The following is a 24,014-nucleotide window of genomic DNA, read 5'->3' as shown; positions in this document are numbered from 1 at the left end:
AGTCTCCATGCAGCCAGCGGCCACACTGCAACCCCATAGTGCATAATAATCCTCAATTGCTGAGGTATGACCAGGTTGAAACCTCATGATAATTTCTTGCAATTGTTGCAATGACTACAGAGGAATGTTGCAATTTTGGTCAGGTTTAGATCACATGCATGTGGCCAAATGGGCAGCAGAATTAAATAAGTGTGCCAAACAACAAAATCCTTTTTAAAAATAACAGTCACATGCACACTAAAATCTTTGGCATAAAACAAAACGATAAAATTGAATTACAGAAAGTGATTCTCAAAAAGGTCTGCCTTTCACCACAGAATGCCTTTTTTCTATTTAAGAAATTAAATTGTTATAGGGCTAACAAGTAAGCAGCTAACAAGTGGTTGGGTGTGCAGTGACACTGTGATCACTATGATCTTAGATCTTTGAGGGAAGGAACAGATATAATTACAGTGCCTTTTTCTGCTTTTCGGCATATCCAACACCCACTCATTATCCATCTGAACCAAAAGTGTATACCTCAGCCTCTAATTTGGCTGTATATACATATAAGCACCCGAAAAATAGTAAGTATAACATTTTATAAAATAATTTTTACTTGGATGTTATTCTTGTCTAAGACCTTTTGTTGAACTAAGTGAATATGGTTAACTCTTAACTTTCTGGTGAGTAATACACAGATCAGGCATAACATTATTGTGTTGGTCCCCGTTTTGGTGCAAAAACAGCCCTGATCTGTCGAGGCATGGAGTCCACTAGACCCCTGAAGGTGTGCTGTGGTATCTGGCACCAAGATGTTAGCAGCAGATCCTTTGAGTCCTGCAAGTTGCAAGGTGGGGCCTCCATGGATCGGACTTGTTTGTTAAGTACATCCCACAGATGCTTGATTGTGGAATTTGGAGGCCAAGTCAACACCTCAAACTCCTCAAACCATTCTTGTATTTTTGCCTTGAGGGTGCATTATCCTGTTGAAAGAGGCCACAGCCACCAGTGAATACCGTTTCCATGACAGTGTGGACATGGTTTACAACAATGCTTTGGTAGGTGGTACGTGTCAAAGCAACATCCATGGATGGCAGGATCCAAGGTTTCCCAGCAGAACATTGCCCAAAGCATCACACTGCCTCCGCCGGCTTGCCTTCTTTCCATAGTGCATCCTGGTGCCATCAGTTCCCCAGGTAAGCCACGTACACACACCCGGCCATCCAGGTGATGTAAAAGAAAACGTGAACCAGGCCACCTTCTTCCATTGCTCTGTGGTTCTGATGCTCACGTGCCCACTGTTGGCACTTTCGGCTGGCAACAGGGGTCAGCATGGGCACCCTGACTGGTCTGAGGCTTTGCAGCCCCATACTCAACAAACTGCGATGCACTGTGCATTCTGACACCTTTCTATCAGAACCAGCATTAACTTCTTGAGCAATTTGAGCTACAGTAGCTCGTCTGTTTGATCAGACCACAAGGGCCAGCCTTCACTCTCCACGTGCATCATCAATGAGCCTTGGCCGCTCATGACCCTGTCGCCGGTTCACCACTGTTCCTTCCTTGGACCACTTTTGATAGATCACTGACCACTGCAGACCGGGAACACCCCACAAGAGCTACAGATTTGGAGATGCTGTGACCCAGTTTTCTAGCCAATTTGGCCCTTGTCAAATCCTTACGCTTGCCCAAAATTTTAACTTACTGGCTAATATATCCCAACCACTAACAGCTGCCGCGATGAAGAGATAATCAGTGTTATTCGCTTCACGTCATAATGTTATGCCTGATCGGTGTATGTTGGATAAAAGGCTAATTCATTTTTAAGTAGCCTGTATTAGTGACACAAAGAAGAATGCTACTTTGGGGGAGAGCGGGGATAGATTCCACTAGCAAAGGCTTTGTATATTAAAAATCCTCATGTCAACATGTAGGCTATGTTGTTTATTATTGTATTTTTGAACTATTACTATTTAATTAATATCCCCTGAGGCAATCTGTTCTGGGTTCGTTGGGGAGGAATAGCATTTGTCTTTGGAATAAAAAATAAAGAGAAAAAAGACTGTCTATGTGCTTTCTTCTTGTAATTGTGTTTCAGTATATATAGTGCTGTCAAATCAATTAATCGCGGTTCAAAAGTAAAGTTTGTTTGCATAATATATATGTATATTATGTATATTTGAATACACAAACATTCATGTATATATTCAAGAAATTTGCATGTATATACTATATATTTATATAATTTATATTATATGTAAATATTTTATATATAAATATAACACATTTTTATTAAATGTATATATGCATGTGTGTGTATTTATATATACATAATAATTATACACAGTACACACACATATTATGTAAACACAAACATTTATTTTGGATGTGACTAATCGTGATTAATCGTTTTGACAGCACTAATATATATACTTATATATACATTAATATATATCCTATTGACTATGGTATGTGCTTATATAGAACATAAATAGGCCTAGATCCATCCTTACTCCCTGAATCCCTGAGAAATATTCAATGGAATAAGAAGTGTATCCAAGTATTCTATTATAATTTTAGGAAAAATAGCTCCACCACGTGGCGGCACTAGGAACTGTAGTAGTAGTATGGCAAGCTGTATTGACTTTTAATAGGTCACAGGATATGAAATCTTATTATAAACAATTCAATTTTCACTGGTTTAAATGCTTATTTTTGATATCAGGAATTAGATTTCTACAAGTAACAATGAAAGTTTTTGATATCAGGAATTACATTTCCACTAGAAAAAATGTCCATTCTTGATATCAACAATACTGTAATGTCATCACCCGCAGAAGTTGAATTCTTGATATCAACAATACTGTAATGTCATCACCCGCAGAAGTTGAATTCTTGATATCAACAATACTGTAATGTCATCACCCGCAGAAGTTGAATTCTTGATATCAACAATACTGTAATGTCATCACCCGCAGAAGTTGAATTCTTGATATCAACAATACTGTAATGTCATCACCCGCACAAGTTGAATTCTTGATTTCAAGAATTCCATTTCAACTAGTAAAAACTCTTTCTTGATATCTGTAATTGTATTTTATGTGTCATATATTTTATGTGTTAATATGTGTCATTCAAATTCAATTGATATCAAGAATGGATTCTTTACTAGTTGAAATTCCAATTTCACCAATCAGAAATACAATTCTTACTATAGTAAAAATCATAATTTTTGATATCAGTAATTACTTTGTTACTAGTAAAAATATAAATGCCTGATATCAAGAATTACATTTTCACTATTTTAAATGTTAGATCTGAAAACGTATTTCTGATATCAATATCATTTCAGATATCTAAAATGGCTTTCTTACTAGTAAAAACCACATTAATAATATCATATTTCTGATATGTGAAATTGAAATTTCAACTAGTAAGAAATCGATTCTTGATATCAACAATTTAATTTGAATGGCAGCCTATGGTGACATTCATTTATCAAGAAAAATAGTTTTTACTAGTTGAAATTGAATTCTTCATATCAAGAATGATATTTCTGCGAGTGATGACGTCATTGTTGATATCAAGAATTAACATTTTTATTAGTGGAAATGTAATTCCTGATATCAAAAATTGCCATTGTTACTAGTAGAAATCTAATTCCTGATGTTAAGAATTAGCATTTTAACTAGTGAAAATTTAAAACGAGAATTCATATCCTGGGAATGAATAAAAGTCAAAACGGCTTGCCATAGTAGCAGTGCCCATGAACAATCTGTTTGACTAAACATTGCCTAGCACATCAACCAATTTTGAAACATCAAAAATGTCAGTTTTGTCATTGTGAGGATAGCATTCAAGAATTAATGGGCAGTACCATAGGCCTACAGCAAGCAGTTGATTTGTGGACTCCAAAAATAGAGAGGTCTCCGCTTATCTGGACTCTGGATAATTTAGGAAAGTCTGAGGGTAACATTGCTATTATATTACAAACTATCATAAAAGTAACATTACTATTTACACGATTAAGACGTGTATAGGATTTGGCTCTTTCTCCCTCACATTTGAAAGTGCTACGTTACTCTATCCATTTATGTGACTTCTGTTTTTGTGTTTCGTTACTTTGCCTGTTGAATAAGGAAAAGAAGTGGTCATACAAAACTGCTTGCTAGCACATTATTTTTCGATGCATAATTTTCATCATTTCTTACGATGTGCATTCATTTGGACGATAAACACATAATAAAAGCTAGTTTGTTGTGTAACTATGTAAGTGACAGATCCTCTCGACAGCCACCGTCTTACCTTACCTGAAACCCGTTGCCTTTCACACAGAATCCGACAGCAAAACATTAATATTTCAAGATCGATCCGCCCATCTCACGTGAGCTGAACTACAACCTGTGACTCATTTATTGTCACCAGGAATGAAAAGAAGTAGTGTTGAACTTTATATTCAGCACTACAGAGATACGCAAGTGAATCAACTGAACGGCTTTCTCAAGGCACGTGTTTCAGGTTTCTGTGAATCAGCCATCAAATTCCTTTTCAAGATGAACGAAGCACAAAATACATCCACATGTCAAGGGTGCTCGAGATGTTTTAGAAGTTTTTTACCTGTGGACTTCACAAGAGAAATTGTAAAATTGTGGTCTATAGCTCTGCCCGTGGTAAGTAGGCTACAGAATATTTGAACTCTAAATGATTTTAACTTCCTGGTTCAATCGATTAACTGATATTGTTTTACTAGTATTTTGTACTGTTCATCAATTTGTCATCCTTAAAACTATAATGAAGTTTCATTTTTGTGAGCCCAGCGGAAGTAACCGGAATTGCAGAATAGAGATGTTATGTAAACCTAATTCTTTCTCCTCTCAGAAAAAGGTGATTATTGCCCTCTAGTGTCCCGCGTCGTACTACCTGCAACCAACTAGAAAATAGCTAATAAATTAAGAAATAAACAAACAGAAAAACAGCTTTTTTTGAGCCATGAGACATTCCTAAGGGAAACTGGTTTGGCTCACAATTTGTTGTCAGTATTGCTTCAAGGCAAGCAAACAAAAGCAGTGTATTATCATCATTTTTGAGAGAGAAAGAAAAAACTTTATAAAAATAATTATTTTGAATTTGGCTAGCATAAATAAAATACTTCACCTTTATTAATAGCCATGCTACCCGTCTCTGTGCTTTCTTCTCAGTTTTTGTCCTATCTTTTTGATTATTTAATCATTTTTGTAAGCACCGTGTTCTGTGGACACCTGGGAAAGATAGAGCTTGATGGTGTGACTCTTGCCACAGCTGTGAGTTTTAAATATTTATCTCCTCTTCAAATGTGCGTAATGTAATTGAAATGATTTTTTTAAAATTACATTTTAAATGTGATAAGAGAGTAATTATAATAAAGTTCACTGTGTTCTCACCAACAGGTCATCAGTGTTTTGGGTATTGGTATTGGCTATGGCTTGTCCGCAGCATGTGACACACTTATTTCTCAGGTAGAGGCTGTTCATTCACACACAAACAAATACAACAACGTTATTTGTCTCTTACACTATTGCTCTGTCTTTGCAGGCTTCTGGAGCTGGTAACTTGCATCAAGTTGGTGTTGTAACTCAGAGAGCCATTTTAATTCTGCTACTTGCATGTTTTCCATGCTGCGCCCTTCTTATCAATACAGAGTCAATATTATTGGTTGTGAAACAAAGCCCAGAGGTTGCCAAGTGAGTACTATACAAGACTGTCATTATCAAACAGGGATTAGAGAAAGGACTGCAGACCGGCACAGACTACAGTAGTCCATGCAATACTAGTAACATCCTTAAGTAATTTTTTTTATGGAACACATTCATGTACGTAACTGGAATTAGTTATCAAAGAAACAACAGGCTACAGCATATTATCATTAACCTTATTCTGTTTCAGAGTATCTCAGCAGTATGTGAACATTTTCTTGCCTGGTCTTCCGGTATGTTTTTCATATACACATTATCTGAAAAAATTACCACACATCAATTTAACACACACACTTTATTTTGTCACATCTCAAATCTACTGAGTGCCTTAAAAGGCTATTCTGTACCACTTTTGGTCTAATGGTTGTTATTTCATAAACTCTGTGACTAAATATTACATTTTTTATGAACAGGTACATAATTTAAATTATTTAGGGCTCTCAGTGTAGAAAAATAATACAGTGTTATTTCTTTGTCTCATAGGCTGTATTTATGTTCATCATTGAAGCAAAATATCTACAGAATCAGGTAGGAGAAAAACATGAAAATGTAATGCTTGCTCTGAGAAAGCATGAATGTGAAACTTAAAGAAATCTCTAATTTCAGGGAATAATTTGGCCCCTGGTCATTACCGGAATACTGGCAAATGTCCTAAATGTTTTAATCAACTATATCCTCCTCTTTGTCCTGGACATGGGTGTTCCGTGAGTTTTCCATAACATTTGCTCTTAAACTACAGGACAGAAAGATAGCTTCCTGACCGTGTGTATTTCATCTGCAGAGGATCAGCAGCTGCTAATACCATCTCCCAGTACAGTTTGGCAATCATATTGTTTATCTACATCCGATGCAAAGGTCTTCATAAGGACACTTGGCCAGGTCAGTTCAAAATCTGTTATTATATGTTATATGTGACAGGCATTGAAAGTTGACTGGTATAAAAAGCACTTCTTTGTGGCCATATAGGTTGGTCGATGGACTGTTTGCAGGAGTGGGACTCATTCATCCATCTGGCCATTCCAAGTATGCTCATGTTGTGTGCAGAGTGGTGGACGTACGAGATTGGAGGGCTGCTGTCAGGTTAGAGTGCATGCTTGTCAAACATTTACAGATACAGTACAACAAATATGATTTTTATAACATATCTAATCATTCAAGTATTATTATAGTTGATACGACTTCACAACCCACAGGATGTTGAATTGGAATGACAGAAAGAAGAATTTACTATAGGCAGCGGCTATTTTCACTAGTTAGATGTTATTTGCATAAAGTGTATTGTATAAAACAGTATGCCGTGATAACAACATTATTCAGTGTATATGATTATATTTATTCAAATCATAATTGATTGCTGCTTTATTGGGACATTAATTGTCCCTGTTCCTAATGCTACCAGTTAAACACTTTATTCCCACTACTACCTGTTAGACACTTTATTTACATTTTTGAATATTTTTTATTTTATTTTATCATGTCATAGCTAGCGCCACTAGCCTTGCTTTCCATGCCACTGATCCTGTTATCAGATGGGTTTCTTTTGTAATTTTGTCTGGTCTCAATCAGATAATTGGTTGGCGGAGTTAGACAGCCTATTTGCTTTGGGGTACATTTCTGGAAAACTACTCTTAAGCCGGGTGCACTGCACACTGTGCGATTTTGGCCACGATTTGGCCGTCTGAGACAAATTTTGCAAATCCTGAAAGATTCCACTGATCCTAGGCGAGTCTTTGATCATTTGTTTGACATGTTCACCGACAACCGATTAATAATTTCAGTCTTGCGTGTAATGCAGCTCACTGTCACTGAACGGGTCTTTAATTGATGATGTAAAACTCCGGACAAGTTTTCTCGTGTGCGTCCGTTTTAACGCGCCTTGACTACCGTACAACCTGACATTAATGACAACTTAGTTCTTACAGTGTGACATGGCTTACAGCGGGGATCATGGTCGTACAGTCTGATAAGGAACAATCGTAAAGGACTATTATACACTCACCTAAAGGATTATTAGGAACACCATACTAATACTGTGTTTGACCCCCTTTCGCCTTCAGAACTGCCTTAATTCTACGTGGCATTGATTCAACAAGGTGCTGAAAGCATTCTTTAGAAATGTTGGCCCATATTGATAGGATAGCATCTTGCAGTTGATGGAGATTTGTGGGATGCACATCCAGGGCACGAAGCTCCCGTTCCACCACATCCCAAAGATGCTCTATTGGGTTGAGATCTGGTGACTGTGGGAGCCATTTTAGTTCAGTGAACTCATTGTCATGTTCAAGAAACCAATTTGAAATGATTCGAGCTTTGTGACATGGTGCATTATCCTGCTGGAAGTAGCCATCAGAGGATGGGTACATGGTGGTCATAAAGGGATGGACATGGTCAGGAACAATGCTCAGGTAGGCCGTGGCATTTAAACGATGCCCAATTGGCACTAAGGGGCCTAAAGTGTGCCAAGAAAACATCCCCCTCACAATTACACCACCACCACCAGCATGCACAGTGGTAACAAGGCATGATGGATCCATGTTCTCATTCTGTTTACGCCAAATTCTGACTCTACCATCTGAATGTCTCAACAGAAATCGAGACTCATCAGACCAGGCAACATTTTTCCAGTCTTCAACTGTCCAATTTTGGTGAGCTTGTGCAAATTGTAGCCTCTTTTTCCTATTTGTAGTGGAGATGAGTGGTACCCGGTGGGGTCTTCTGCTGTTGAAGCCCATCCGCCTCAAGGTTGTGCGTGTTGTGGCTTCACAAATGCTTTGCTGCATACCTCGGTTGTAACGAGTGGTTATTTCAGTCAAAGTTGCTCTTCTATCAGCTTGAATCAGTCGGCCCATTCTCCTCTGACCTCTAGCATCAACAAGGCATTTTCGCCCACAGGACTGCCGCATACTGGATATTTTTCCCTTTTCACACCATTCTTTGTAAACCCTAGAAATGGTTGTGCGTGAAAATCCCAGTAACTGAGCAGATTGTGAAATACTCAGACCGGCCCATCTGGCACCAACAACCATGCCACGCTCAAAATTGCTTAAATCACCTTTCTTTCCCATTCTGACATTCAGTTTGGAGTTCAGGAGATTGTCTTGACCTGGACCAAACCCCTAAATGCATTGAAGCAACTGCCATGTGATTGGTTGATTAGATAATTGCATTAATGAGAAATTGAATAGGTGTTCCTAATAATCCTTTAGGTGAGTGTGCTCTCGGCTTTACAGCAGTTAAAGGATTAGTTCACTTTAAAATGAAAATTACCCCATGATTTACTCTTATCTTGACACTTCCAAATTTTATAATGGCAGTGAACGAGTTTTAAGCTCAAAAAAGCACATCCATCCATCATAAACGTACTCCACACAGCTCTGGGGGATGAATAAAGGCCTTCTGAAGCTAATCGATGGGGTTTTGAACTGCGAGATGTGTTACACTTTCTGCGTAAGTTGAATACGGAAGGTGGTCTCAAGTTAGATATTTTACTTCATAAAGTTTTAAATTTAATATGAAATATTTTTCTTACAAAACCCCATTGGTTCACTTCAGATGGCCTTTATTAAACCCTCGGAGCCATGTGGAGTATGTTTATTATGGATGGATGTGCTTTTTTGAGCTTCAAACTCATGAGTAACATTTCACTGTCATTATAAAACTGGGACGCGTCAGGATATTTATTAATATAACTCTGATTGTGTCCATCAGAAAGAAGAAAGTCATACACCTAGGATGGTTTGAGGGTGAGTAAATCATGGGGTAATTTTCGTTTTAAAGTGAACCTTTAAATTAACTTCCTGGATTTTAATTTCATTTAAATTCTACTTTGTTAAATTCTATTGAATTAAAATTCTGCATCCCTCTCAATTTAAATTCAGGATTTGGTGTGAAAATTAAAAGGGTTCTAAATGGCACAGAACCCTGTTCCTGAAATTTAATTAGTTTTTTTTCTTTTTTATGACAGGTCTAATAAGTGAAGTGGAGCTTGGAGCTCAGTCAGTTGTGTATGGACTGGCAAATATTGCTTACATGGTATATTTTCATTGTGAAAGCGTTTTATTTAATGCTTGTATGAACACTACAAGTGAGTGGCCTGTGTTCAGTTCCCTATAGGTTTCAGTGTGGCTGGCAGTGTGAGAGTGGGGAATGCCATGGGAGCAGGAGATGTTGCTCAAGCCAAGCTCTCTGCTAGACTCTCTATCATTTGTGCAGGTAATACTAAGAAAGAACAAATGGTCCTCTGTATTGAATATGTTTTTTGCAAACAGGTTGCTGATCCATCACTTATGTGTGTTCATGTACACTGTATAGTTACTGTAAATTATTTTCATACCATCCTATTATTCTTATGAGAAATGTGTAAATGATGATTTTATATTTCATTTACAGTTTCTGTTGCAGTGGTTTTAGCAACTATCATTGGTTCCTCAAAAAATGTAATTGCTTATATCTTCACAAATGACAAGTGAGTGCTCTTCCTTTAGTTAAAAAACATTTCAGTCATGACAACTCTCGGAGTGGATTATTTCAGCCAGCATTAATGCCATGGATACATAAGCATGATTTTTGAGGACAAGATTTGCTACACTGATGCGCAAATGCAAGAATTTGTTAAACAAAGTCAAAATAACAAACAAAAAGGACAGACTGCTGCAAAAAAATGGTAGAACCCCTGTAGCAGATCACTACAGGTGGTGCTGGGGAGGAGGAGGGATAGAGTTTCCATAAGCTAGGGTACGAGACATATGGTTATGTGGATTAGGAAGTACTTCTGATTGGCTGATGCCACAGCGTTGGAATAACCAATCAGCGCTCAGTCAGAGTTTCCGTCAGTCAGAGTTTTTTTTCAGAGTTTTTTTTTTAAGGCATTTCAAAATATTTTTTTTAGATGAACATTTCTCCAGATAAAACATAAGTTTTTCTCAATGCAGTATACAAGTTATTTAAAATATACATTTAATAATACAGTTTTTAAGTCATGTTTTTTCTATAATTATATATATTTTAATAATAATTTGTTTTCTTCATAATAATTCTAGATTTTGCATTTGGAAATAACATAACATTAACCTGTTTTTAAAAATAACATATTTTCAGAGCCCCAAACTCATAAATTGAATAGCCTCAAAGTCATAAAATATCTAAAAATGTTACTTGAAAACTGCACTTTGACAGCAATAATACATTTCCTTCCTCTCACAGAGACATCAGAGCGAGGGTTGCCACGGTAATGGTTTTATATGCTCCTTTCCATCTTCTTGATGCCACAGCGGTAAGTCATTAGCTGAGTTGTGTTAGAGCACTCACAGCCCTCATTAGTGTTAATAACAAAACTGACAACAACACAACGATCATGAGAGTTGAGTTAAAACCTTAATTACATTGGATGTTGTCCTTCACACATAAATAAATCTGAGACTGCACTGGAATGGGTCATCTGGGGAGATGATGTTAATTATGGTTTCTTCCTTTAATCCAATCAGGCAGCAGGTAGCAATATAGTGAAAGGTCTGGGAAAACAGAAAATGGGGGCAATCTGCAACCTTGTGGGATACTACGGTGTTGGCTTTCCAATTGGAATATCCTTGATGTTTGCTGCTAAAATGGGAATTTTTGGTGAGACATATATGATTGAATGAAAATAAATTATACATTATTCTAATATTTTATTATTATTAAAATATTATATAATTATTTTAATATATAAATACACACACATACATACAATTTATTAATATTACGCATAATATATAAACATATAGTAATAATAAATTGTATTAAATTTTTTTTTTTTAAATAATATTTAAATAATGCATGTAATTTTCTACACTGTCTTGGATTTTATGTTAATCATTCCTTTTTTAGTTATAAAAAGAGAAAGGGTAAATTTATTTATACACACACACATACACACACACGTTTCACTCTGTCTTAAACTCCACTTTATCTTCTCAAGGTCTATGGACTGGCCTGTTAATTTCAGTCTTCCTTCAGTCAGTGTTCCTTATTGTCCTTCTTTTCAAAATGAACTGGGAAAAATCTTCTGAAGAGGTGAGGAATATAGGATTTCCTTTCATTAAAAGTCGCTTTAGTCCTTTTATTTGAGTTAGGCTTGATCTAAATATGAACTTTTCAGGCACAGATCAGGGCTGGTGTGCTGCCGAGAAGGACGGATGATGGTAATATGTTTGTTTGAGTATAATTATATTTAATGAGGCATGCTAATAAGAGTTATTTTCTTGACAGTTGCACAAGAGGACAGAGGACATATTGAGGACTGGGATGTGAATAATGCTTCAGAAATGGATGGGCTACTGGATGAGCAGACTGATGTGGTAGTCGCTACAGTGAAGGTGCAGCTGCCACTGAGGGTGTTAGTGCTGCGCCGTGGCCTGGCTCTGGCAGCTATGCTTGCGCTCCTCGCTGCTGGACTCGTTGTTAAATTCCTTCTTAACAGATGACCAATAACAGCCGAAGGACTGGTACTGGGGAAATGTCTTAAAGCAGGCAGACAGACAGTCCACCCAGAACATGTCAAAGAATGCTGTGCACCTGTGCCACATGTCCACTTGACAAGCAGGAACAAAAACGAGGCACCTTTCTGGGATTTCAGATGGTATCCATGCATTAAGTATTAGTGCATTGTAGGGCTGTGCGATATTGAAGAAAAATCGATATGCGATATCCTTGTTAAATAATTTGATATTCGATATGCGAATCGATATTGCTTTAAGTGTGTAAAGTGTATTTAAGTGTAAGTTAAGTGTAAAGTATATTAAGTGTATTTCTTTCCCAACTGATATCGTTCACTTAAAGCATAACTTTGTTTACATGAATACTCGTCAAGACAGCCATTTTGACATAACTGTGTGTGTATTTGACAGTTCGAGTGTGTAACAAGACACGACAAAAAGAACGGCTTGTGTGCACATTTTGGTGTGTGTCAGACAGCAGACAGCACGAGACTGCAAGGAGTTGTTTTGCGCACGTTATTGCGTTTAATAACTCTTTTTAACATCAAGCAAGTCACATAAGTAACAGTCATGTGCCCAGTCTATTCTCTGCCATATGCGTCAACCTAAAACGTACACTTTTCACAATGTTGAAGTAGCATATTAAAATCATTCAGATATTGCGTGCCGTAATATGCATATTGCGATATGTGCATTTGCGATATTTCGATATATTGCGCAGCCCTAGTGCATTGTTTTGTTTTACATGACATGGGTCATTTTGTACTCATATTGTATTAATGTTTATATTTATTTATATAAATATATTTTATTAATCTGACAACAAACAAACAACTACAATCCCAAATCCTACAATACATTAATTCCCACTTGCTCCCACGTCTTTATCATCTCATGAATTTATATTAAAAAGAGCAAATGTGCAACATCAGAAAGATGTTTAATTCATGAAATGGCATTCAAAAATATAGGCTGCTTTGTGCACGCTGATGCAAAAGATATACACAAACATTGGTTGTCATTAAAGTCAACATGAAAGGCAAGAAGCTGAGATGATAATTCCTTTCCCTCCAGCAACCAGTCACTCACATGGGATAGCAGCAATTAGCAAACGACAGTGATCCAATTAATTCTCGATGGACAAAGTCTCAAGTCTCGCTCCAAATTTTTCTCATTTGGAAAGTCATTTCACTTGGATATGCGCCACAATAAAGAAGTAAATTGCAACTTCTGTTTTATGCAGACTTTAATTGCTGAGACCATGCCACATTTCAACTATGATTCTCCCATAGACATTGTTCAATCAACACTCTAGGATCAGGGGATGAGTAGTATTCTTTTATTAAATAGATTTTTTGTCCTCAAGTAACCTGACTCTATATATATAGCTGATGAAGAAAAATACCCCCAAAACACTGAATATAATGGGATAGTGATTTATTGACCCAGCGTTAGATTTTGCTGTATTTGTTTGGGTGGCTCACCAATGTATTAGATAAGTATTACACAAGTACACTTGAACAGAGAATTTATTAAAGGGAGAAGTGTAGCAGTTCTTCAGCAGCGATGTTAGAGTGTCAGTCTTCAAAGAATCTAAACCCTTCAAAGAATCTTAATTTCTCCCAAAGTTCTGCCTCTGGGACAGGACTTCATACCTTAAGACAAAAGGGCTAGACACAATAAATACTGTTAGCACTTCCCACTGGAGATCCTGCAGTCTACAAGAAGTTCCTGAGGAATGTCGTTCCTTTGTTGACCAATTGATTCACACCCTTTTCAGTTCAATTGCATCTGAGGCACAGTCACGCATAATCCTTCACCAGGGATTTAATTTTGATAAACTGCTCTGAATTAACAGCAATTTTTGATTTTATAAATCTAATTATAGATTATCATTTTACAATAAACAATTCTAAAGACGGGATGTGTGCTAAAACACTGCCCACAACAGGGCATAAAAATCATGTGCAAAAAATCATAATTACTAGTATGTCTTAATCCGATGGCCTATAGGTGCATCAAACATTTACATATATCAAGTTAGCAACAAACAAGATGACAGCAAATCTCTTGATGGAAATATCAGCATGAATATATTTGAAAATTAGTAGGCTTAGTAAGGAGGCAGCATTTAGTATTTTGGATGGAAAAAAATTAAAGATAAAAGTAGAAAAAAAAATAGTATAAATAAGTGGTGCAACCTGTTTATACACATAACACAAATCCACTTCAATTCAAATGTAAAAGTAAAAAACCTTACCAAATATACCAGTCATATGTCAATAGAAGAAAGCTTTAAAAAGAACAATCTTGCATGCATTGATTGCCTTAATAGAAAATAATGGATGTCCAACCATACATAATAGATGACCTTAATCAGATGGAGCTAGCACATTTGATGGTTCACTAGTTGCCTGTGAATATTTACTGTAACCTTTAAAAACTCATATGTGAGCAATCTCACAAAAGGTTGCATGTTTTTTGTCTTACACCATGTCTACAGCAGACACAATCAGCGTCAAAAGCAAATAGAAACCATTATAATCAGTGATTTGGTCGACACCCCATTTTGTTTATAATGCACATTCCTCAACATGGTTTTGCTACTTCAGACAACAATACAAGTGGATTTCGAATGCTCGCTTTGACACGTCCAGTGTAGACAACATTTTAGGGGTCATACACGCAGAATTCGTTATTGCATTTGAAAATGCAATGCAAAGGGCCATTCGCAAACAACACATTTTTGTATTCTACTGTGCTGCGTTTCTATTGTTCTTCTATGTAAACTTGTGCTACTTTGACTGTAGTGCTCGCATCTCACATCTTTTGAAGCATCTAGCGCATGACACAGTGTTCTAAATATGCAGAGCTCAACTTAAAAGAAGTTCTCGAGACCTTGCTTTTTTTGTCCATTTTACTGCTTACTACACGCATGTAGGTTTTTTCAACCCCAAAACCTGTTCTGAATGAATGGGGGGGGGGGGGGGGGCGTAACCGCTGAATTTTTAGGATGTCATGTATGACAACACGTATGCTCACATGGAAGACTGAAAAGTAATGCAGTGGAATGCAAAAATACATTCTTAGTGAACGGTTTTTGCAGCAGCTTGTGCATGACATGGGTAAAACATTTGCATCTCTAGGTCATGTGCTGTTTTAAAAAAAAAAAATTATTCTTATTATTTTAAAACCAAAATACACCTTCTGTGTGAATGGCCCCTCACAAAGCAGTTGTAAACACAGTGTTAGGTAGGAATTCCTAAGGCAATTGGCATTTGCTTCAAGTTTATGCTCCTGCAGTTCCGCCATGTGTAACAGTACAGCTTTATGTATGTGACAGCGGCTTTGTAGAATATCTTCTTTTTGGCAGTATTTCTCAAGCAGCCGCATGACTAGAAATGTCAACTGAAGAGATTATATGACTGTGTCACTGGGGAACAGACCTTTTATCTGCTAAGCTGGTCGATTTTCTTACTATTCGGCCTAATGATGTGGGCAAAGCAAATGCACTCAGGATAAAAATATTTTCATCTGTCTAGGTCACATTATAGAGCCTGAGACCACTGTAAAAATGCTTCTATTTTTCCAATTCAATTCAATTTCTTTGTTTCCTCTTACAACATACAGATGTTCATAAAATGTTCACAGTAAATCTACCTGAGGTAATGGTTTCAAATGATACTTGTTGTATAAATGGGAGTGGCTGTGGTAAAGTTTGATTCCAAAGTAGTATTTGACCTCGGAGCATAAGCCATGTCAGGTAAAGGCACAATGAGATGGACGGCTATCCCTACAGCTAGGATGAGAAGAGCAGCGAGGGTGGTCAGACCCCTCCTGAGGATCAGCTGAGCGGTGGAAAGCAGAGCTGTGGGCTTTTCCTCCACACCAGTCACGTTTGGCCCCTCGTGTACCACAGTACTGTTCAGCCCCTCTTCCTGATCGTGAGAGCTCACAACCATGTATCCATTCCCGTTCTGAAACAGAGACACAATTTCACCATTATAAGCCATTCGCATTTTTAAAAGGGGGGATAGTTCACCCAAAAATAATTTGACTCACCCTCATGTCATTCCAAACCTTTCTGAATGAGGAACACAGAACTAAAAAAAGTAGTTCAGTGTTTTTTGTCAATACAATCAACGTGAATGAGGTCCAATTATGTGTTTGGACCCCATTGACGTTCATTATGTGGACAAAAAAACGTTACAACATTCTTCATAATATATTAATTTGTGTTTCACAGAAGAAAGCCATAGTTAGGAACAACATGAGGAAATGACTATAGCTACTAACTAAAGGAATAACTATTCCTTTAAAAGTATGTGTACAGAAATGTACAAATCAGCTGACTTGATTAAACACATTCATTTTTAGCATGTTATTTTTGTAATTAATTGTAGTAAAGTAATGCATCATTGTAAAATTGAACTACAAAGACAACAAAATACCTCTGTATTCAGGACCACCTGGTAGAAGCTGTTGCGCTGGTTTGAACAAAACTCAGGGGTCACTGCTGCATTTGCACTCTTTCTTGTACGCTCAATTGCCTTTTCAGTCACGGAAATCAACAATTAATCACATGATCATGAGCAGTATAATTAGAAGAAAGGTCCTGTTTTAATAGGTCTGATATGCCTACCTCTTCGGTAATCTTCTTCCAGTTTAATTTGAAAATGGCCACCACAAAAAAAATCGCTAGCAAAAACACCGCAATGAGGAGGCCCAGCCAAAAGCCTGAAAGAGTGAGAGATAAATCAATGGAGATATCAAAAGGTTCCCTGATCATTTGTGTAATAAACAGCAGTAATTGTGACAGGAATAAATATGATGGATTTAGTTGGAACAAGACGAACCAACAACTTGTAACTTGGCCGTGAACATCAGAACAATGCACGATGGGAGTCCAATGCAGTAGTAGCCAAAGAGGTTAGCAATAGCAGCTATCTTCTGCTGCCCTGTGCCAATGAGAATGCCCATGCCAACACACTGAAAGAATGATAAACAAACTGTAATATATATATATATATATATATATATATATATATATATATATATATATATATATATATATATATATATATATATATATATATATATATATATATATATATATATATATATAGGCTATATATTAATAATACAGGTGTCCACTCGATGGCCATTTTGGTGCTATAATGGCTCTGTACCAAATGCCACCCTAAATGCTTGATATTTTAAATTAGCGATATAATCTGACAATTATTATTGTTAACTTTTTTTTTTTTGTTACTTCGAAGCAAATTAACTTGAACTAAAATAAGATATATAGCCTATTAAAAAAATGTTTTTTGTGGGCAATATTTCTAATTTGCATTTAGTTTAAATTACAAAGTACAAAAATGACTAAAACAAAATAGACTAAATGTAATAAATAAAAGTTCATACAAAATATATAGGTAGGCTATATTTAAAAAACTAATACAATTACACAAAAAAACAACAAAATTACAACAAACATTCTAATTCAAAATATTAACAGAAACTACAACAGTATATCAATCATACTAAAATAACACTGTAGCAATGGTATCATAAGCTTCTTAATGCTTCTTTAGCTCAAAGCATGCTAAAAAGTATCTGGAGACTGGCATTTATAAATAAAATGTATTGAGCCCATTTTGCGCGTTGCAATGTCTCCCATTCATTTTTATGCGGGTGGTCCGTCCCCTCCCCCTATATTCTGTCTCTGGGAAAATAAGTGATGCATGTCTGTGCAGAACTCACCAATATTCCATTAAAGAACTGAAGAGGGCAGTAGATGTTCAGGAGCTGAGATACAAGCTCTGCTATAGATCTAAACAAACATCACATTGGAGATTTGAAACAGCTGTTGTTGACATTATTTCTGTTAAATCTTAATTCTTAATGTTTAGAAGACAAGAGTGTTTACAGATTTGTTGAAGTGTACTTATGCCAACAAACATTTTGTTTTACATGCTTGAAATAATGAGGAAAGTGGCTTACTCATCCGAAGTGAATATGAAGCCGATGACGGTTTTTGTTGAGCCCAAGACAAAACCTTGAATGATTGCTAGAACAGCTGGGGAACAAAATGAGCATTTACAAGACATCAATAGGTCCTTCATATGACTAAGTGTCATGACAAGCTTAGGAATGATTGATATCAAATGAAATGAGTTTTACCTGAACTGATGAGAGACACCTTGCAGGTGAGAATGGCAGCAGCTGTTTCCCCAGCGCCGAGTGCGTTTCCCACACGAACACACGCTGCTCCTTGCATTCCTAATGGGATCTGGAATATCGAGATGGAGGTGATAAAAACTGCACAATCATGAAAAGGATAAAGGTGAATTTTATATGATAGCCTAATGAATATTCTCAGATTATCCAAACACACCATGTAGTTGATGTATGCCAGCATTATAACCACGTGTTGAGCAGCCAGGTCCACCTCACTCAGCATTCCTGATGGGATGAGAAGAGTCAGTGGATAATTCAGCGGAAAAGCAATAGTAAAATCAAACATTATTAACATTATTATTATTTTTCGCATGGAGATACTATTATATTTTTTATTACATTTTTTTAATATTCTCCAGCTGTCATTTATATTTTCCATTTTCATTTTAAAGTTTTAGTAAGTTTATTGTGTTTGTTTATAAATAAAATACGTTTAAGGGTTTTAATAATTTATTCATTTCATTTAAGTTTTATTGTATTTCAAGCAACAAAAGTGTTTTTATGAGTTAACTATAATAACCCTGGAATGTACCTGCCAGGAAGCCTCCAACTTCATAGATCCACCATTCAAAACAGGTCATCAGTGTGCTGGGGATGGCCAGCTTCATGTAGGAACCCCATTCCTGCAGGGCCTCAGAAGACCAGCCTGTTGGAGGAAAACAGTAAGGTCCTGTTTACACCTATTAAGATGCGTATTGGTCGATCAGATGACAAGTAGAGAAGGAAGACACCTTCCCGTTAACACTTGGTATTTTAATCCGCCTCTTTTGACCACTTTCAACCACTTTTGTCCTGATTTCTTGCGGGTAAATTAATGGGTTTTTTAATTTATTTTGATCTAATGGACAAAATAAGCTTGAGATTCAAGATGTCAGCGCCATATTTGGACACTGGCGGCACTTCACTTACTGCAATGGAAGAGAGTGAAGGTGCGTCGTCCATCTTTTTTTACAGTCTATGGTTCGAAAGCATTCGACCACATGAGCACTGATCGAATGCATTTTCGACTACCTCTGGAAGTGGACAAGCTCAAAACGGTTTAGACCCTGTTTATTTAGCGTCGTCCACTTGTGATCCGAGACTAATCATGTCACAGAAAAAGCACATGGAGTCAGCAATCAGAAGTAAATTAGCAAATGTATAGCGACAGTAACTTCTTAGTTGCACAAGTAACAAGGTATTTGTTTTACAACAAGTAGCAGTAGCATGACAAATGCTGTTTTAATATCTCATATTTCACGTCAACTTCGAGCAAGCAATTACTACAATAATTCAGGCTTTCTTATATGCATATGGCAGCAAGCATCGTTTAGGATGAGCCGATTTAAGAAATTGAGTATTTACTTTTACATTACATATGAGACTAGAGAGGGCCGTTCAGGATGAACCGATTCACTAGAATAACAGGTACAGACTTCTTACGCACACAACAGAGAGCACCGTTTAGGATGAACCGATTCACTAAATTGACTTTAAAACAATATGAGAGACAGAACTGATTAGGCGAACCAATTCCATTAAAATGAATCGGACTAATACTTCTCACTAAAATGAATTGGACTTCAAGAGTGGACAGTTCTCTGTCCTTTACCCAATATCAGTAAATCAGTTTGTTCGCACTTCTCAGGCAAATGCCTAAAAAACCACAAATTTGAGTATTGTAAGTATTTTTGCCAAGTTTTCTATACTCTATAGGCTATACTCATAGGGGCGCCGCTAGCAATTTTGGGCCCTATGAAAGAATTTGATGTTGGGCCCTCTACCACACCAACCTAGCTATCCAAGATCATCTCAGGGGGCCCCAAAAGTGTGTGGGCCCTTAGAATCGTCCTAACTTTCCCCCCCTTAGCTGCGCCCCCATGACAGAGGGCCCTATCATACATCTGGCGCAATAACATGCCAAGCGTGACGCAAGTGTTTTTTGCTAGTTTCAGCCCAACGCAGTTATCATTTTTCATGTCCAGCGCCACGTTGTTTAAATCTGTTCACCCATGGGCGTGCTGGTCTGAAAACGAGGTGTGTTCAGGCGCATTGTTGGCGCGTTGCTATTTTGAGGCAACTGAAAACGACTGCACCATTGACAAACAAAAACCTGGTTTAAAGTCAATAGCGCAGTATTTTTTGTGCTTTTTAAAGGGTGCATTAGTAATATGCACCTATAGGCAGGTGCACAACGCGAGTACACTCTGCTTATTGCACACACAGGGACGCGCAGCAGCACACAAACATTTTTAAATATAAAAAATAAAAGGATTCCTCTCTGGAGAAGCGTTCAGTCTTTCCGCTCACAAATCCCACCATGTAAATAGCGAATCCACCATGGTGCAAATGTAACTGGCTTTTATAGGGAATGGGAGATGAGACTCTGATTGGTTTATTGCACGTTACACCCAAAACACACCCATGACTACAACCCTTTTGGACCATGCGCCTGGTGCGCCAACCGCTTTTTCTTTCATCAAACTAGCAAAAGTGAATTTGCTCATTCAGCAAATTCAGTAATTTTGTTCCAGAAAAAGACACAAATCGGAAACTTGTGTCCCTTAAGTAGTTTTATTGGTTTTTGTTTGCATCTTGAGGTGTTTACTTTCATCTTTTTTTCCCAAAAGTTTCAAAGTAACTTCCCCACCACTGATAGACACTTACCTCCCCAAGTTTTCTCATGGAGCCTCTGCCAGCGAATGAAAAAAAACAGGGCAAAACAGTTAAAAACCTGAGCAAAGGTGTTTGCAGCGGCAGACCCACTGAAAGTGCACAGAAAAAATATTTTATAATCAAAATACTGAAAACCAAACATGTGAAAAAACACAAAATATGGAAAACATATTTATACTCACTAAACTCCAAAATCCCACCAGTACAGCAGAAAGTAGTTCACTATCACATTGGCAACATTGGCAACTGCAGATGCAAACATCTGGGGCTTGATCACTCCCTATACAGTGGGTTCATGTGTATTACAACATCAACATACAAGAACTGAATGCAGTTATTAAGTTGTTGATTTCCTTAAAAGATCATTTTATGTACCTGGTTCTGAAGATATGACAGTTGCAGCTGATACAGAAACATGGCCTGTAATATAGACACATGACAGACTCAACATGAGGATGAACATCAATGTATACAAAGAATTATTTGATTTGAGTTCATCTGCACTGGAAATACAATCCGTAATCATCCATTAGTGGACCTTACCGGAATTGCTGGCAAATATGCAACCACATAGAGCTGTGCAATCCTGAGAGAGAGAGAGAGAGAGAGAGAGAGAGAAACTTTTAGTTTTCAGTTAGACATCACAGACAGTCAATGTCAATACAAATATCAATGTGTGTGTGTGTGTCAGTGTGTGTTGAAGAGTGGCGCTCACCTGGCCACTTCGGGGTCCTGTCCCAGATAAAGAAGGAGAGGCTGGGTGTTCACAAGCAAAGCCCAACAGGGCAAACTAAAGAGCGTCAGAATTAGGACGCCTCTCTGCAGTATGACGCCTACTCTGAGAAGGTTCTTACTCCCAAATGTCTGAGGGAAAGATGCAAGACTGCCATAAGCTATCAGTTATTTTACTATACATGCGAGAACAGTCTGGGGGGAATCAATCTGAAAACAAGTGTCTTACAACTATAATGAGAGAATCTTAAACTGATCGATTTTGGAAATGTCCCATAAAACCTGTTAATGTGAGTTGCAAGCTATTTATATGGAATGTAAGACATCATAACATTTTGTGTGCAATAACAATCAAGAATCAACTCAAATTTGTATTCAAATGCCTCTGAAGTATTTCAGATGTAAAAAAAAAAACAATATTAAACATTAAGGGATTCTTAGTAGGCCTTTCATTGTTCAGGCTTTTGGTTTATTATTTTATTAGATAGTTGGAGTGCTATTTGTATGGAAAACACACCTGTGATACCAAAGTGTCGCAAGCCACAGCAAGTCCCAACCCCGTCGCTGCAGCTGTTACATTTATACTCTGAAAAAAAAAATGTATTGGACACATTGTGTGGGCTTATAAATCATTGCTCTATAACTATATTGCACATCTCAGTAATGTGGTAGATAACACATATTTGCCGGCAGAAGTTTGGATTCAAGCAGACGTACAGCTGAGGCCATGGCGTAGCCCGCTAGCACAGTGTTCCCCAGACGTCCACAGAACATTGTCACCACAAAGAAAAGGAGGAAATTCAGGAACCGACACACAAGCTAAGAATACAAACAAAGAATTATTTAGCACAAAATGGAGATGAAAGTCCTGGACTCACATGGACTACAGCTATTAAAGTCCACAGTCACAAAGCAAAAAAAAAACAAAGCACCTAAAGCTTCACGAGAGAATTGTTTGCAAATGATTTACACTAGTCTGGAAATATACCATAAAATCCCCTTAAAACATAATTTCCAAGCCAATTAAGGCAGATTTGTTGGCTTATTTTAATACAGCATTTATTTTATACAGAATGCAAGACTTTAACAATCAAGAATCAACTCATGTAGGATGCATTTGCATTCAAATGGACATGCATGAAGACATGATACAAAATGTACCCAAAACAGATCAGGGTCTATTCAGGAACGGATCATTTCTATGTAAGCCACTGCATTTCTCTGCCAGCCCTCTCACAATTCATACAGAACAAGCTTAGCAAATATTATCATGATGTGTATGTGACAGAATCCTCACCAGGGGTCCAGTCATGCGCAGGATGTGGTAGAGCTCTTCTCTGTATACCAGAGGGATGCAACGCCTTACAAAACCACAGCAAAACAGCTTGGCACTAGGCTCCATTGACAGAGTGTCAGTTCTGGGACTCGCAACGTCCATGATCTTCTCAGTTGTGATCCTCGAAGCCACTGTAAGGGGCCTGCTTTTGCTTCATAGACTGTAAGGGGCCCTTCTACAGCTGTTCATTCTTTAGGTCCGCATTCACCACCTTTGAAGGCTTACCGATTAACTGAGGTGAAGACAATGAGACGCTTTGATTTAATCCACAGGATGGGAGGAGAATGTTTGCAGTCCTGGCATTGTGTGACAAGATCAATCAGTTATTTTTAAAAATCCAATTACAAGCTGATTAACAGCAGTATTTACGACATGTAAAAGTAATCAGCATAATGATATTGAATATATTCATAGCTTGGTGTACTTACGGTAAATGTGCAACAGCAGAAGACTGTACATAACCCATGTCACAATTACAGTCCTGGCCTTAGCTCTATCACAACAATGAACTTGCAACTTTTTTGGGAGGGAAAGCATTAGGTATTACTTATTGTTTCACAGCTTGGTGGAACATTTACTAGAGTAGTGTACTCTGGAGTATTTGAGAGTTATGCAGAACAGCATCTCTGAACGCACAACCCATCAAACCTTGAAGCGGAAGGGCTACATCAGCAGAAGAACACACCGGTGCCTCTGAGGCTACAATTGGCACAAGCTCACCAAAAATTGGACAATAGAAGATTGGGAAAACATTGCCTGGTCTGATGAGTCTCAATTTCTGCTGTGACATTCAGCTGGTAGGGTCAGAGCTTGGCGTAAACAACATGAAAGCATGGATCCATCCCGACAGCTCAGGCTGGA

At 37.5% G+C, this 24,014-nt stretch overlaps 2 protein-coding genes across 2 annotated transcripts; one reads left to right on the top strand and one right to left on the bottom strand.

Annotated features, from left to right (window-relative positions):
- Positions 1-4,535: 4,535 nt before the first annotated feature.
- On the top strand, positions 4,536-12,467 carry slc47a3 (solute carrier family 47 member 3; the record flags this gene model as incomplete). The annotated part of the gene is made up of 17 exons (XM_079823566.1): positions 4,536-4,652; positions 5,181-5,282; positions 5,409-5,477; positions 5,554-5,702; positions 5,905-5,947; positions 6,198-6,242; positions 6,321-6,418; positions 6,496-6,593; positions 6,681-6,794; positions 9,679-9,746; positions 9,818-9,926; positions 10,104-10,179; positions 10,917-10,986; positions 11,198-11,330; positions 11,671-11,765; positions 11,851-11,893; positions 11,961-12,467. The coding sequence occupies 17 exons, from the start codon at positions 4,536-4,538 to the stop codon at positions 12,173-12,175; spliced, it is 1,644 nt and encodes a 547-aa protein (XP_079679692.1). The 3' UTR covers positions 12,176-12,467.
- A 3,394-nt stretch (positions 12,468-15,861) lies between these two features.
- slc47a4 (solute carrier family 47 member 4) lies at positions 15,862-23,255 on the bottom strand (the record flags this gene model as incomplete). Its single annotated transcript, XM_079824634.1, has 17 exons — positions 15,862-16,164; positions 16,639-16,737; positions 16,830-16,924; positions 17,044-17,176; positions 17,954-18,023; positions 18,194-18,269; positions 18,374-18,482; positions 18,588-18,655; positions 18,963-19,076; positions 21,077-21,174; positions 21,268-21,365; positions 21,461-21,505; positions 21,629-21,671; positions 21,801-21,949; positions 22,335-22,403; positions 22,535-22,636; positions 23,115-23,255. The coding sequence occupies 17 exons, from the start codon at positions 23,253-23,255 to the stop codon at positions 15,862-15,864; spliced, it is 1,812 nt and encodes a 603-aa protein (XP_079680760.1).
- Between the last annotated feature and the right edge of the window lie 759 nt (positions 23,256-24,014).

Source organism: Gobio gobio (assembly GCF_949357685.1).
Source record: "Gobio gobio genome assembly, chromosome: 8".
NCBI classification, from domain to species: domain Eukaryota; kingdom Metazoa; phylum Chordata; class Actinopteri; order Cypriniformes; family Gobionidae; genus Gobio; species Gobio gobio.
This window is presented reverse-complemented; position numbering and strand designations above follow the sequence as displayed.